Below are 14173 nucleotides of genomic sequence, written 5' to 3'. Positions count from 1 at the left end.
TTAGCTCCTTTCAACACTTGTACAGTCTTACCCACCATATTTTCTTGTCTGGCTAGGTCTACAGTAGTGGTGTATTTTATCAATATGAATGTGATTTCATATTTATAAAACTAGGCTCCCTAACTTCAAAACATATAAGCATAGGAAGCCTCAAGTAGTCAAGCTGCAACTTCCTCTCCCTTATTATGCTCAACATCAAATGTCGGAGGCTTTGTCTTCCTAAGTTCTCCTTGCAAGTTATTCAAGTCGTATTTTCTTTTGCATTATTTAACTGGTGATATGTTTGGACTACTCCCAAATTCTAAGGACGTAGGATCTCTTAGTTGAGTGTCTTAGTAAGTGATGCTAATGCCTACCAAGACTCCTAGAGTGCCTTAAACTTCCAATATCCTCCCTCTTAACTTGTGAATTGTATTCCTCTATCTGCCTTGAGTTAGATTACTTATCCATCCTCTTCTGTGAATTATTTAAGCTTTGTAGAATATGAGTATTAATTTGTTGTTGTCCCTTCATCAACCTTTCATTATCATCCTTATAGTTGAGCACCTCCATTTTGAGACCATGAGTGGTCTCCTCTAAGTTTTTATTCTTTGACCTACCACTTCCATGTCCATTTGGTGATGTCTTATCATTACCCATGCTAACGTTCATATCTCTGACCTCTTCTTCATGACTATAGGTCCCTTGGGCATCTGCCATACTTACGATCATCTTGTTAACTCTACTATTGTAGGACACCAATAGACTTCTTTTAATTTTATGAGAAATTTCTTGTCCCAAATCAAATTTTCCGGTTGATAGGTGTATTCTCCTCCTTGATATCTTTTAATTGACTACCCGTTTTCCCAAATCCGAGTTCTAGGATGGGAGTTATACCCTCTTAATGTTTTTTTTCCAATTTTGTTCAATTTTCCTTATTTTGCTACATCTTTCTATTATTTTCTTGAAACATAAGATCAAGGTTGTCACACCTCAATAACCCACTGGGGTGCATCATCACCTCTATAACTTAATTTTTTATAAAATTTCCCTTGAATTTGATTCCTATAACAATTGTCCATCGAGTTTAATGCATTTGACTATGTAATTCTCTAATGTGCAAAAACAAAACAAAACAAATAATTGATACTATTTAAATAACTATTCATGCATGGCATGTGAAAATACATAAATAATCACAACAAAAAGCACATAACATAGATACATAGAAATAACCACTTATCTTTTAAAGAAACACTGACTAGTTGCAGAACTCATGCATTCCACCCAACCATAGACCACATTACTCATCATTTCTCAATAGTGGGTCACCCTCAAGTTGGGGCCACAACTCCACAAGCATGAAAGCTTACCTAAAGCCAATTATGTCACCTAACTAATGACGAACATGAACATGACCACAATAACAAACTCCAATAGCCTCCCACCAATAGATTTGCATCCCTCATTGGCCAACACAACCCAAGGTAGTGCCCTCCCTTCTCAATACCTGTAATCATCGAGCTATGCCACTACCATTCCATGGGTTTTCAACCCCATCAGCTAGGGATGTCTCAGAGACTTACGGTTTATAGAATTTCTGGCTACTCTCAAGAGTTTTTGACTCTATACTTTTCTAGTTTTCCCCAAATCCACCTAGGATTTACCTAAAGCCAATCATGTCTCAAGGTCAACCCCTTCTTCCCTTTAGGGAGTCAAGTTACCTTTTCCCCATACGAATGATGCAATGGATGATGGAATGACTCTTAACACACTTCACTTTTATGTGCTTGTCACTCCTTTGACAAATGGCACTCTCTAAAGTCACTTTATTTACTTAGGATAAAACATGTGAACCTTTTTCCGTAGGTTTATTTTAATAATAGTTTAGCCATCTAGGTTCGAGCCGTTTATCACTTGCCCTTTAGCTCCTTTTCATACTTGTGGTGTCTTGGCCCCCCTGCTCTCTTGTTTGAATAGGTCTGCAACAATGGTGTATTTTATTAATATGCATGTGATTTCATATTTACAAAACTAGGCTCTTTGGCCTCAACACATATAAGCATAGGCACACTAGCTAGAAACACATATGAACATGGGCTCAACGGCTCCAAAATTGTTCCTAGATCACCAACCTAAACATGATATGTACATCACACACACATATAGGGGTCATCCTAGGGTCGATGCAAAGGCATTCATTTTTATGGCTACAAATGCTCATTGATACACCTATCATATGCAAAATGGAAAATTTACAACTCCACATGCACCTCTCACTCCCTCTCCTCTTTTTTTTGTTACATGTTAATCATAAGCCCCCCTTATGATCTATAGGTCCTTGCCTATCCATTTCATATTAATGTCATTAAAAGATTTCTACATCATTTAACTTAGGCCTTTACTTTCACATTATGAAATTTAACTTTTCTTTCATTTTCACTCCCTCTCCTCTTTATTTTGTTGCATGTCAATCATAAGCCCCCTTATGATCTATAGGTCCTTGCCTATCCATTTCATATTAATGTCATTAAAGGATTTCTACATCATTTAACTTAGGTCTTTACTTTCACATTAAAATTTTAACTTTTCTTTCATTTTCATTCCCTCTCCTCTCTTTTTTGTTGCATGTCAATCATAAACCCCCTATGATCTATAAATCCCTCTCCTCTCTTTTTTGTTGCATGTCAATCATAAACCCCCTATGATCTATAAATCCTTGCCTATCCATTTCATATTAATGTCATTAAAGGATTTCTACATCATTTAACTTAGGTCTTTACTTTCACATTAGAATTTTAACTTTTCTTTCATTTTCACTCTCTCTTTTCTTTCATTTTCACTCTCTCTCCTCTTTTTCTTGTTGCATGTCAATCATAAACCCCCTATGATCTATAGATCCTTGCCTATCCATTTCATATTAATGTCATTAAAGGATTTCTACATCATTTAACTTAGGCCTTTACTTTCACATTATGAATTTTAACTTTTCTTTCATTTTATTTTATTAGTGTTACAACATACATTTTAGATTATAGAATGCACCTAGCCTCTCTCAGTCCAATTAGACCTCAAACATTGATTTTTTCACCTCAACCATTAATTTTTTGATTTTTTGATTTTACTTTTAGCATTACACAGAAAACATGTAGTTTATAAATCTTTCGTACTCTCAAATTGTAAGAACAACTCACTTCTCTCATTTCAATTCCATAGGCAAACATTCTACCTGTTAACCATACTTAAATTGTCTTACTCTTGACTCAACACCAAGACAAAACTCATAAGCCACCCTCAATTTCCCAATAAAAACCAAATATACATGAGGTTTACACAAAAGCCATGATCTAAAATTTAAAGGTCAAATTGGATTATCACACTTGCACATCAATATGTCTAAACAATAATACTAAAAACAGAGTATGAGCATGTGAGTAAAGAGTCTGACCCTATAAGTAGAGGACTTTGGGTTGGGTTTTTCTTTCCAATTCTTTGTATAAACTTGTGAAACTTCTGCTGGTACATCCTTATGTGATATAATTGAATGGGTTTGCACTATGTTACTGTGCAGCTTAGGTCTCACATATGGTATGAGACTTAACCATGTATAATATGCACACCCGAAAAAAGGAATACAGAGTGTTGCATCGACTGCACATTCTATGTTTCATGTTGATTTGCATTTCCTTTGGAACATTATCAATCTCCTTGCAATGTGGCTTATTCAAGGAACATTTCTTGAAATTAATAATTTATCTATCAAATTTCGGGATTTGCAATTTACATGTTCAACCTTGTATATTTCAGATTTTCATTATCAAATTTCGGGATTTGCAATTTACATGTTCAACCTTGTATATTTCAGATTAAAAACTATTATATAGAATCGGAATTTTAGGAGGCGAAGCAGGGAAAACAATATGAATAGGTAAGCAAATTTCTCAGGGTTAAGTAGTTTCAAGCAGGAAGATGTAATTTTTACATTGAAATATGGACCTCTGCAAACTGATGTATCCATAAATGTATGATGCAAAAGAATGGACAAGTCTAAATGTTACACACTATTATTTTTTTCCAATCTATTTATTTTTTTTCCACAATATTAACATAAATGAATTCACAATTTCAGATTGTTTAAATCATATTTTTTAATGCATTCACAATTTCAGATCGTTTATATCATATTTTTGAATGCATAAATCGATTCAGCACCCTCAAAAACCTCGAAGGTATTCCAATTATGGAATCTCAAAAACCAAAATCTGCAATTACAGAACTTCAAACCAAATTTTAGACAGTTAAAAACGTTGAACATTTAGACTGACGCAAAATAATCATCACAAGCATTGGAATGTTAGCAAAAAAATGGATGACAGATTCAATTTGCTCTTTTAAGGCCTTTTGCTGGATTTGCCTACAGACCCGTAGATGAGAGTCAAAAACAAAAGCCAAGTTTTCACATAACCTAACTTCATAGTATAAATCAATATACCAGGGAAAATATTATTGAAGCGGCTTCAGTCTACATTGTGCAAGGCAAATGTTTCAGACCTCAATAATACATTCAGCGTTTTCAGGCCAGCAAGTTCCCTTGTTAAAAAACCTATCAAGCACCAACATCTATTGAGGCTTTCTGAATGCAATCTATCAGTTCCGCATATTACATAGGACTAGTAAAATACGCTAGAGTAAACTTTACTATATCTTGCCAAATTGCACAAGTAACATCGCTTACAGAGAAACACTCAATTTGAGGAATAGGTATTTGTTCTAAAATATACAGTTATTGCTTGCTAGAAGCTGGGCTTCAGAGAAAGAAAGCTGCATGTTGACCATGGAAAAGGAGAAACTGCACGTTATTTCGTTTTGTATCAAAACAAAATTCAAACTTACTATCAGATCAATTGAGTGGTTGTCGCTTGTAGAGATGATCAGGCAATCGAGGAATAGCAATGGCCTGCACAGGCTTGGCCATGAAAGTAACAAGCCCTGGATTCTCTGTGAGATCTATGTCTTCTGCCTTCATTCCCTCAGGAGGTGTCCATACGAAATGATGAAGCAGGTGTCCCAACATAGACTGAACTAAATTAATACCCAATTGTGCACCAGGGCAGATCCTGCGCCCTGCACCAAATGGCAGTAGTCTATAATCATGGCCCTTAATATCAACATCTTCCTCAAGAAATCTCTCAGGCCTGAAGGTCACTGGGTCCTTCCATACAGCCGGATCCCGAGCAATGGCCCACACATTTACATGTACATTGGATCCTTTGGGTATATCATAGCCACCTATCTTGACATTCTGTGTTGCTTTATGTGGAAGCATCAGAGGAGTGGGTGGATGCAAGCGGAGAGCCTCTTTTGTGATGCATTGCAGGTATGGTAGATGAGGAAAATCAGTCTCATTCATCACTCTGTCCCTGCCAACCACTCTGTCTATCTCTTCCTGTGCTTTCTGTTGAATTCGGGGATTGCGAACAAGTTCAGCCATGGCCCATTCTACAGTTATTGCTGTTGTATCCATACCTGCTGTGATCATATCCTGCAATACAGTACATGAAACAGCTTATTGTCTTTGTATAATGAATTGGTAATGTTAAAAAATGGATAACAAGGGGTAAAGAGGCTTTATATCGAATAAAAGCCTGAAATCAAACACAAATAATTCAAAACGGAGGGAATGGATCTACCAGGGAGAAGGATTATCCAAATTATCATTAGTAAAATAAATCTTTCTTAACCCTGGATTGCCAAGAGGGATCCAAAAAACTCAAAGTACAAATATCAATGTATTTGAACCATAAAACCATTTAACTACAATGAGGCATTTTTTATCCCTCTCAGATCTCTCTAGCTTTCAGGTATGGTATGGGGAACCCCTTAATTCAATTGACAGTTAAAGAATCATTGCGGGAAGTGTACTGTAGGCTTATGGCTTACCCAGAGGAGGCCAATAATAGTATCCTCACTAAGATCATATTTTTCTTGTAGAGTGAGCAATGCATCCACAAAATGTTGTTTGGCACCACTCGTCTGCCTGGCAAGTGTATGCTCTTCCATGATAGCTTTGGTGACATTGTCTCTCCTTGCACCATGCTTGGCGAACGCACCCTCTTCCAATGGAAACATCCAGCGGAGATAGGGAATGTGCTCGGCCATGGTGAGGGAAGCCCCCAGCTTCAACCCTGTTGCAACAATTTCCTTAAACTCCACACCTTGTGGATCCATCTTCCCTTCTTCATTCACAAATCTTTTCCCAAAAGCAAGCCTGGTGATATTGTTGAATGCCACACCTGACAGATATTTCTTCACCACCAAGGGCTTGCCGATTCCTTCTGTAAAAAAAAAAAAAAAAAAAAACAAGCCCACAATTTTTAGCTCCTTAACAACTGGCACCTAATACCAAAACTGCGTAGCCAAGAAAAACAAAGTCACTAAAGAAAATTCTATGTTGGAAAACTAATACCGACTGAATCTCCTGTAAACAACCTGAGAAATTTTCATAAAGAAAAAGCTCAAAGACTCAAAACCCATTCACAAGATGTATTCCATTCATTGGCAGACTCTGTCCTAGGAAAAACAGCATTTTGATACCAAAATCCAATCTTGTTGAAAACATTTAAAATGGTGTTTAATTCAAAGATCAACAATATTTTAATGGATACTTATCCTCATGATGGTGTACTTCCTCTTAGCAGACTTCACAGCAAACACCACAAACTGGAAACAATCCAATCCTTGTTTATATTTGATTCATAGATCAAATTTTGTTTTTGGCAGATGCTTCTTTATTATTGCAATGTCACAAGCATGCTCTTTCCCAATTTGGTACCAGCTTACAACGCTCAAGGAAGAACCCTTTGGCTCGAAACTGCTCGTTTGCACAGCAAGGCAGCTTATACCTATGAGGGGAAAAGCATGTCTCTGAAAGATTTAAACCTTAGTGGGGTGTACAGATTTAAACTTTGTTGGGGGATGCCTAACCAGGCTTAACCATCGAAGCAAGATCACAGATCCACAAAGAGATCAAGTACTAGCAAAGTCTGAGTCTAGAAAGGCTGTTTTGGAAGGGCGCCCAATAATTCACAAAAATTCAAATCATTTCGAGATTTTGAAAAAGAACAAACTGCCTTGCAAAGTCTAGATGGGCATTCAATGGGCTGGGGCTCAACAGAATTTCAGAACATGAAAAGGCAGCAATTGTAAACCCACCAAACTCTTCCCTAAAGACTAATGGAAAAAAAACAACCAGTGGGAAGCCAATGGACATAAGTTTTATGAAGCAAAAACAAGCAGTCCAATTAAAATACCTTGTTTGCCACAGTCATTGAATATGGATTCTACCATGGCTGCAACCTCGTCTTCTCTGATAGGCCTGAGGGCCTCCAATCTCTTGGGAGAGAAGAGCTCCAGAGTACAGACCTTCCTAACCTTCACATAATGAGGACCATAGTCAGCCCAAATCAAGTCTTGGCCATTTCTGCTAAATTTCTCAGCCGATCTGGATCTGGGCCTGTCGGCAAGCTGTTGATCGTGCTCCTTGAGAACCTCCTTAGCCAGCTCTGTGTTGGACACAACTACATTGAGTGTGGATCCAAACCACACGGACATGATTGGCCCATATTTCTTGGACCAGTCCCAAAAGCATCTAAATCTCACAGGTTCTATCTGTAGCAGATTCCCCACCACAGGCCATGGTCTGGGACCTGGTGGCAGCTTGAATCTCCACCATTGCACCAACTTGTAAACTATGGCAATGGCCACAATACCACTCACCACAACTCCAAACGGACCCATTTCAGGAACAGACATTCCCCTGCAGAACAATGGCTTGGGTTGAAGGGGGAGGCAGATTGGCTATGTATAATGCGAAAATCCATACATGGGAGTTTTGGAGGTCACGTCTGGAGTAGGTAGGTGAAGGAGGACTGGGCCGACTTCCAAGACCAACACGAGCCAGTCACGAAATCTCACCTGCGTATGATTTGTCATGACGCAATACAAGGATAAGCACCTACCTCTCTCTCTCTTCCAAATTTCAAATTCCACTTTATCGCACTCCACGTTCTTTTTTTATGAATTCTCGAGGGATACAGGTACTTAAAAAATCACAATTAACAGGAGGGAGTCGTATACGTAGGCTGAGGAATTGCTTTGGACATTTAAATTTTTAACGTTTATTGATTATAATTTGGATTTACAAAAGTCTTTGTTGGATTTTATCTAAATATGATCGGAATTTTCATAATTTTTTGGGCGATTCCTCCTGCTAGTTAGACTATAGCTTAAAAGGAACTGTGGTCACATGTGCTTATAAATGTATATGATTTATTCGAAAGCTAATTACAAAAAGTTATATTTGGATTTACAAAAGTCCTTGCCTGATTTTATCTAAATATGACCAGAATTTCCATAATTTTTTGGGCGATTCCTCTGGTTAGTTAGACTACAGGTTAAAGGGAACTGTGGGCACATGTGCTTTTAAATGTATATGATTTATTCGAAAGCTAATTACAAAAAGTTATCTTTACATTTATTCTTAATATGATTTATTCTTAAGCTAATTACAAAAAGTTATCTTTAGTGAGTTTTTTGGAATTTTTTCAAATGGGTTTTTTGTCTAATTTTTTTAAAATTTGACAGGAATTTATTGAAATCACAAATTCGATGGCTAACCCTCAATTTAAATAACACAAATCAAAATTTCACCTAAAATTTCTCTACCTCCAATATTAAAAAATCCAAAAAATTACACTAAAAACAACTTCAATAAATATAAATCAAAATCAAATAATTTTGTAATTTTAAAATTTAATTAATTTGAAGAATTTTACATATGGGCTGCGTATAGTCATATCAATGAATGTTTCACTAGAATGATTGATTTGATTGGTTGCAGGTGAAGTGTACACTTAAGTAAGTGGAATTTTATTTTATAAATAAGAATGCTAAAGTAATTTAAGGAAGTTTTCATATAATATTGTAAACCAAAATTTATAATAGATGTTGTATTTAAATTAGTTTTATTTAAAATTGGTTTATTATTTTAATCTCATGTTAAAGTTTTGTTTTGAAATTTTTGATAATTCAAAAGAATACAAAAATTATTTTATTTTAATTTTATGAAGTTTTATAATAAGATGTAAATTCATAAAATTTTAGTGGTTTATGACTTCTATATTCCATGTTTAGGATTTGTCATAAAAAATTAATGTAAAATTTTAGTATTTATCATAAATGTTTAGAATATCCTATAATTTAATTTTAGGATTTGTCATAAAAAAATTAATGTAAAATTTTAGTATTTATCATAAATGTTTAGAATATCTTATAATTTAATTTTATAGTGGTAGAATTAAATTATAGAGGTTTATTTAGAAAAAAGAATGATCATACCTTAAGATTTATAGTTGTTTATTATCATACTTTAAGATTTATAGTTGTTTATTAAAAAAAAAAAAAAAAAAAATTGAATATGAGTAAAAAGAAAAATTTAATATTATGATGAAATAAAAAGTTAAATTTAATTTCCATAATAAACGTTAATTGAAATTATAATAAATTAAATTAATTTAAAATTTAATAAAATTTTAAAAATCATATTTTTTATTTTTTTGTTTGTTAAGTTGTGTGAGCTTTGAGATGATTGCACGTTTAACTTTTGGCTTGAGAAATCATGACCTAGGGGCATCTAAGTCGTAGGAACGCACCGAGTCTCGGCCACACTAGCCCTTAACATGGTTGGATTTTTTTCACACAGAGTTTCGAACATGTGACCTCCACATCGTTAAGCGTCTTAAGAGTACACCTCATCACAATCTATTCTATGCCCCGTGGGCCCATTTTTTCATATTTTTAATATATTGAATTAAATTTTAAATATTCAAAATATGTATATGTATATAATATATACTATTATGGCCCAAGAGGCATAACGCGAACAAGGTTTTCTATTAAGGCACTTTGTGGTGTAAAGGTCACAAGTTCAAAACTTTGTGGGCAAAAATCTAGCCATGCTAAGAGCTAGTGTGGCATAGGCTGAGTGCGATCCCTGGGTGATTTTGATAACTTAGATGTCCCTAAGTCATAGCTAGTCGAGCCACAGGATATACGTGCTAGTCATCTCAAGACTCACTTAACCTAGAAAACAAAATGTATATATGCTATTATGGATTGGACCTAAAGTATTCATTAAAAATCTTTTTCTTTTGCTAAGAGCTAGTCTTCCTTGGACATAAGGAAATAGGTTAACGATCTAAGACCCAGAGACATATGGCAAGAGTAAAACCATGCCCTCTTATGGATCACCCATAAATTATTCCAAGTGAGATGATTTTCCTTGAATAACAATGATGAGTCGACCTACATTCACAAAATAATAACAACTAATTATCCCACTAACTAGTAAATTATATAAATATATATCAACCCTTATAAACAATATATAAACAATAAACAATAAATTCCATATAATATACATTCTTGTAAAATTAATATATAATATATATTGCTTTAAGGGAATAGATGTTTTTAATTTTTTCACAGATGTTGACTTAACGATGGGTGGAAGTGACTTTCTGTAACATGGAATAAGAATGACTGTGGAGATTTCAACATGGTGACCTAGGGTTTATTCTGACACTGCAACGGAGCTCTTTTCTGAGCACGGCACCCCTAAACCATCGACTTTGAAACCCCTGACGACTGCACACACCAGTCATTAGTACAACCTCAATGGCGACCATGTCGGGGGAGGACTCTGAGCCTCCCCCCAAGGTGAACACTGCGCTACAGGCCAAGAATAGATCTGACAAGGCCTCCGCCTCGAAGACACAGGCAAATAAGAAAAATCATGATATACAAAACGGACCACAGGAAATAGAGGCAACACCCCAGGATGGGCCGCATAACACTGTAGGAAATGATGAGGTGCCCAAAGTAACCTCTGCGACCTGCAAACCTGTAGCAGCAGAACGACCAAAGATTGAACTGCCCAGTCAACGAATCAACACCCAAATCCAGTTCATGAAAGATCATGCACTCATTGGGAAATTTATTGGGTTCTGGCCAATAGAGAAAGCCTTACAGGGATGGATTGCAGCCAAATGGAAACCAAAAGGGCACATCAATCTGCAGCTGGGACCAAAGGGGTTTTTTACAGCGGTATTCAACTGTATCGAAGACCGAAATAGGGTTATCGATGGCGGCCCTTATTTCTTCAATGCTGCAGGTCTGTATCTGCGTGATTGGATCGAAAGATTCAATCTGGACAAAGAAGATCTGAGCTCAGCACCAGTCTAGATCCGGTTATATTCCCTGTTGTTGGAATATTGGGATGAAGAATCACTAAGAGACATTGGAAACAGCCTGGGAGAGTTCATTAAAATTGCAGAAGAAACAAAACTCAGAAGATACACCTCCTACGCCTGCATCTGTGTCTACATGCATCTGAACAATGCTCTTCTGGACTCGGTAAGTCTATTTCATGATGATTTTGAGTGAATTTAAACCATATATTATGAACATGTCCCCTTCAGGTGTAGGAAATGTCACGCTCATGGACATCTTTTCCATGACTGCCCGCTAAATGCAAAGCCCTCTTCCAACGCCTCCTCAGGGCAACCTGATCCAGATGGCTTTACAAAAGTGAACACTCGAAAAAGGAACCATAAAAAACCTGCTTCACAACCCAAAAATCCCCCTGCCAGCAATTCTACTCCCTCTACTAGCAACAGCTTCGACATCCTAGCTCAACCCGCTTCAATGGTCTCTGAACCCACCATGCACTCTGATGAGCTTCCCAAAACGCCCTCCACCACCCTTCATACTGATTCAATTCCTACCCAAATCCCCGAGCGAACCCAAGATCTCCCCATCTCCTCTTCCATTAAATAATCGGCCTGGAAACCTAACGGTATGGACATCGATACCTTTCTACTTGATCCCAAGCATTCAGCTGATTTCCTGGTGGAGAGCAGTGAACCCAAGCAGATGGAAGAAGAGCCTGAAAGTATCGACTTAGGAGATCTGGACATATTTGGCCTTGAGCAAGCCTGCAAGAAGAAAGAATTTGATAAAATCCCAGCAAGATAGCTAGAAAGTCTAGAGGTCATTCTATCTAGAGCACATCAGCAACGATCTTTAGGAATTCAACCAGGAAGTCAGTGGGATGGGAAGAATCTGCCCAAAGATACCAAGAAAAGGGGGAGAAAGACAGATCTACAAAGAACCATCCTCATCGGGGAAATGTTGGTGGAATCTGGTAGATATTCCAAATTAACAAAGTACTACAGGCCGCTCCCCAATCCTGAACCATGAAGCTCACATCCTGGAATTTAAGAGGGTTAAACAACCCTGGGAAATACAAAATGATTAAAAACATGATACAGTAGGAGAAACCTCATATTTTCTTCATGCAAGAAATGAAATGTAACAGTACTTTTCTCAGCACCATTCTCTCAAAAGCCTGGCCAGGTAGCCACACAATAGTTGTGGACGCTATAGGAGCCTCTGGAGGAATTGCAATAGCATGGAATGCACAGGCCATTGCACTCACGGACTTTCATGCGACCCATCACTTCATACAAGCTACCTTCCATATCATAGGGACCAATGTGCATGGTCACCTCACCAATGTATATTTTCCACAGGAAGCTGTGAACAAGTCAACAATTCTGGACATGCTAACGCTGCTCAATTCCACCCAGATTCATCCACTCTGGATAACGGGGGGCGACTTCAATATGATCACTAAATTAGAGGAAAAAAGAGGAGGCCGAATCAGACTGGATAATGAAAGTGAGCACTTCAAGGAGTTCATTCAAAGCAACTGGCTAATTGACCTACCTTTCAACAATGGAATCTATACTTGGAATAACAAAAGATTTGGTACCCAACAGATTGCTTCTCGGCTAGACAGATTCCTGATTTCAGATAATGCTATCCACCTGGGAGGAGACCTTTCAGCCTCAATTTTTCCACTTGCTGGATCGGACCATTGGCCCATTTCGCTTCAATGGCAAAGACCCGGAAATTCCACTCGAAGACCCTTCCGCTTTGAATCATTCTGGCTGACACATCCAAATTTCAATGATCTAGTTCAGTCTGCATGGAAAAGTTTCCATCCCCCAGCAGGCTCAAAAATGTTTCAATTCCAGCAAAAGCTTAAATTCCTCAAAGCACACATCAAGCAGTGGAACCAAGCCACCTTTGGAAACATTTTCCAAGCTCAAAGAGCTCTAGCTCAGGAAATGGAGAAAATCCAGCAAACCATCATAACTGAAGGAAGGACTGAAGAACTCTTAGAACAGGAAAAGAACCTTTAGACATAGATTGCGGAAAGAAAAAAGTAAGAGGAAATCCTCTAGAAACAAAAATCTTGAATAAGATGGTTAAAAGAGGGCGAGAGGAATACAAAATTCTTTCACCGCACCACCATACAGAGGTGAATGCATAACAACATTACCCAAATTCAAAATCAGCAGGGAGACCGATTGGAAGAACATGAGGATATTGAAAAAGAACTCCTCAAGCACTTCAAAACAGTCCATCAAGAACCTCAAATCAACAGACAGCCAACAATTGAAAAGATTCTCCCACACATCCCGAAAGTGATAACAGATGAACACAATCAATTGCTCCTACGTCTAGTCTCTTTACCGGAAGTTGAATCAGCTATGAAACAACTCAAGGAAGGAAAAGCACCTGGTCCAGACGGTTTTACCTCCAACTTCTTTCATAGATTCTGGGATCTTATCAAAGATGAAGTCTGGCAGGTAGTGGAAGAATCAAGAACCCTCCACTGGATGCTCCCCTCTTTAAATGCAACATTCATTGCTCTCATCCCCAAAGAGGAGCATTCTAATACTCCGGACAAATTCAGGCCTATAGCCCTTTGCAATGTCATCTACAAAATCATATCTAAAGTTATTGCTTCCCGATTGAAGCCGCTGCTTCCCCTGCTCATCTCGTCAGAACAATCGGGCTATGTGGAAGGAAGGAAAATCATAGACGGCATCATCCTCACCCATGAGATCATCCACTCCCTCAAGCACCACAAAAAAGTAGGTATGCTTCTTAAAATCGACCTCTCAAAAGCTTTTGATAAGCTGAGTTCGATGTACATTCAAATAACGCTGACGGCCTCTGGTTTCTCTCCTGCCTAGGTACGATGGGTAATGAGCTTAATCTCCTC

The 14173-nt window shown here is 37.4% G+C and overlaps 2 protein-coding genes across 2 annotated transcripts; one reads left to right on the top strand and one right to left on the bottom strand.

Moving 5' to 3' along the window:
• Window positions 1–4458: 4458 nt before the first annotated feature.
• On the bottom strand, window positions 4459–7992 carry CYP98A3 (cytochrome P450, family 98, subfamily A, polypeptide 3). The gene is made up of 3 exons (XM_089373393.1): window positions 7290–7992; window positions 5920–6314; window positions 4459–5521 (listed from the first exon to the last, which is right to left on the bottom strand). The coding sequence occupies exons 1-3, from the start codon at window positions 7789–7791 to the stop codon at window positions 4880–4882; spliced, it is 1539 nt and encodes a 512-aa protein (XP_089229519.1). The 5' UTR covers window positions 7792–7992; the 3' UTR covers window positions 4459–4879.
• Window positions 7993–12401: 4409 nt separating this feature from the next.
• On the top strand, window positions 12402–13304 carry LOC149239319 (uncharacterized). Its single transcript, XM_089369829.1, has one exon. It carries the CDS (start codon window positions 12402–12404, stop codon window positions 13302–13304), a length of 903 nt encoding a protein of 300 aa, XP_089225955.1.
• The last annotated feature ends 869 nt before the right edge of the window (window positions 13305–14173 follow it).

This window comes from Pinus tabuliformis, chromosome 8 (genome assembly GCF_031772625.1).
Source record: "Pinus tabuliformis cultivar Carrire ecotype Pingquan chromosome 8, CPIR1, whole genome shotgun sequence".
NCBI lineage: Eukaryota > Viridiplantae > Streptophyta > Pinopsida > Pinales > Pinaceae > Pinus > Pinus tabuliformis.
The sequence above is the reverse complement of the archived record's forward strand: the minus strand, read 5'-3'. Positions and strand labels throughout refer to the sequence as shown.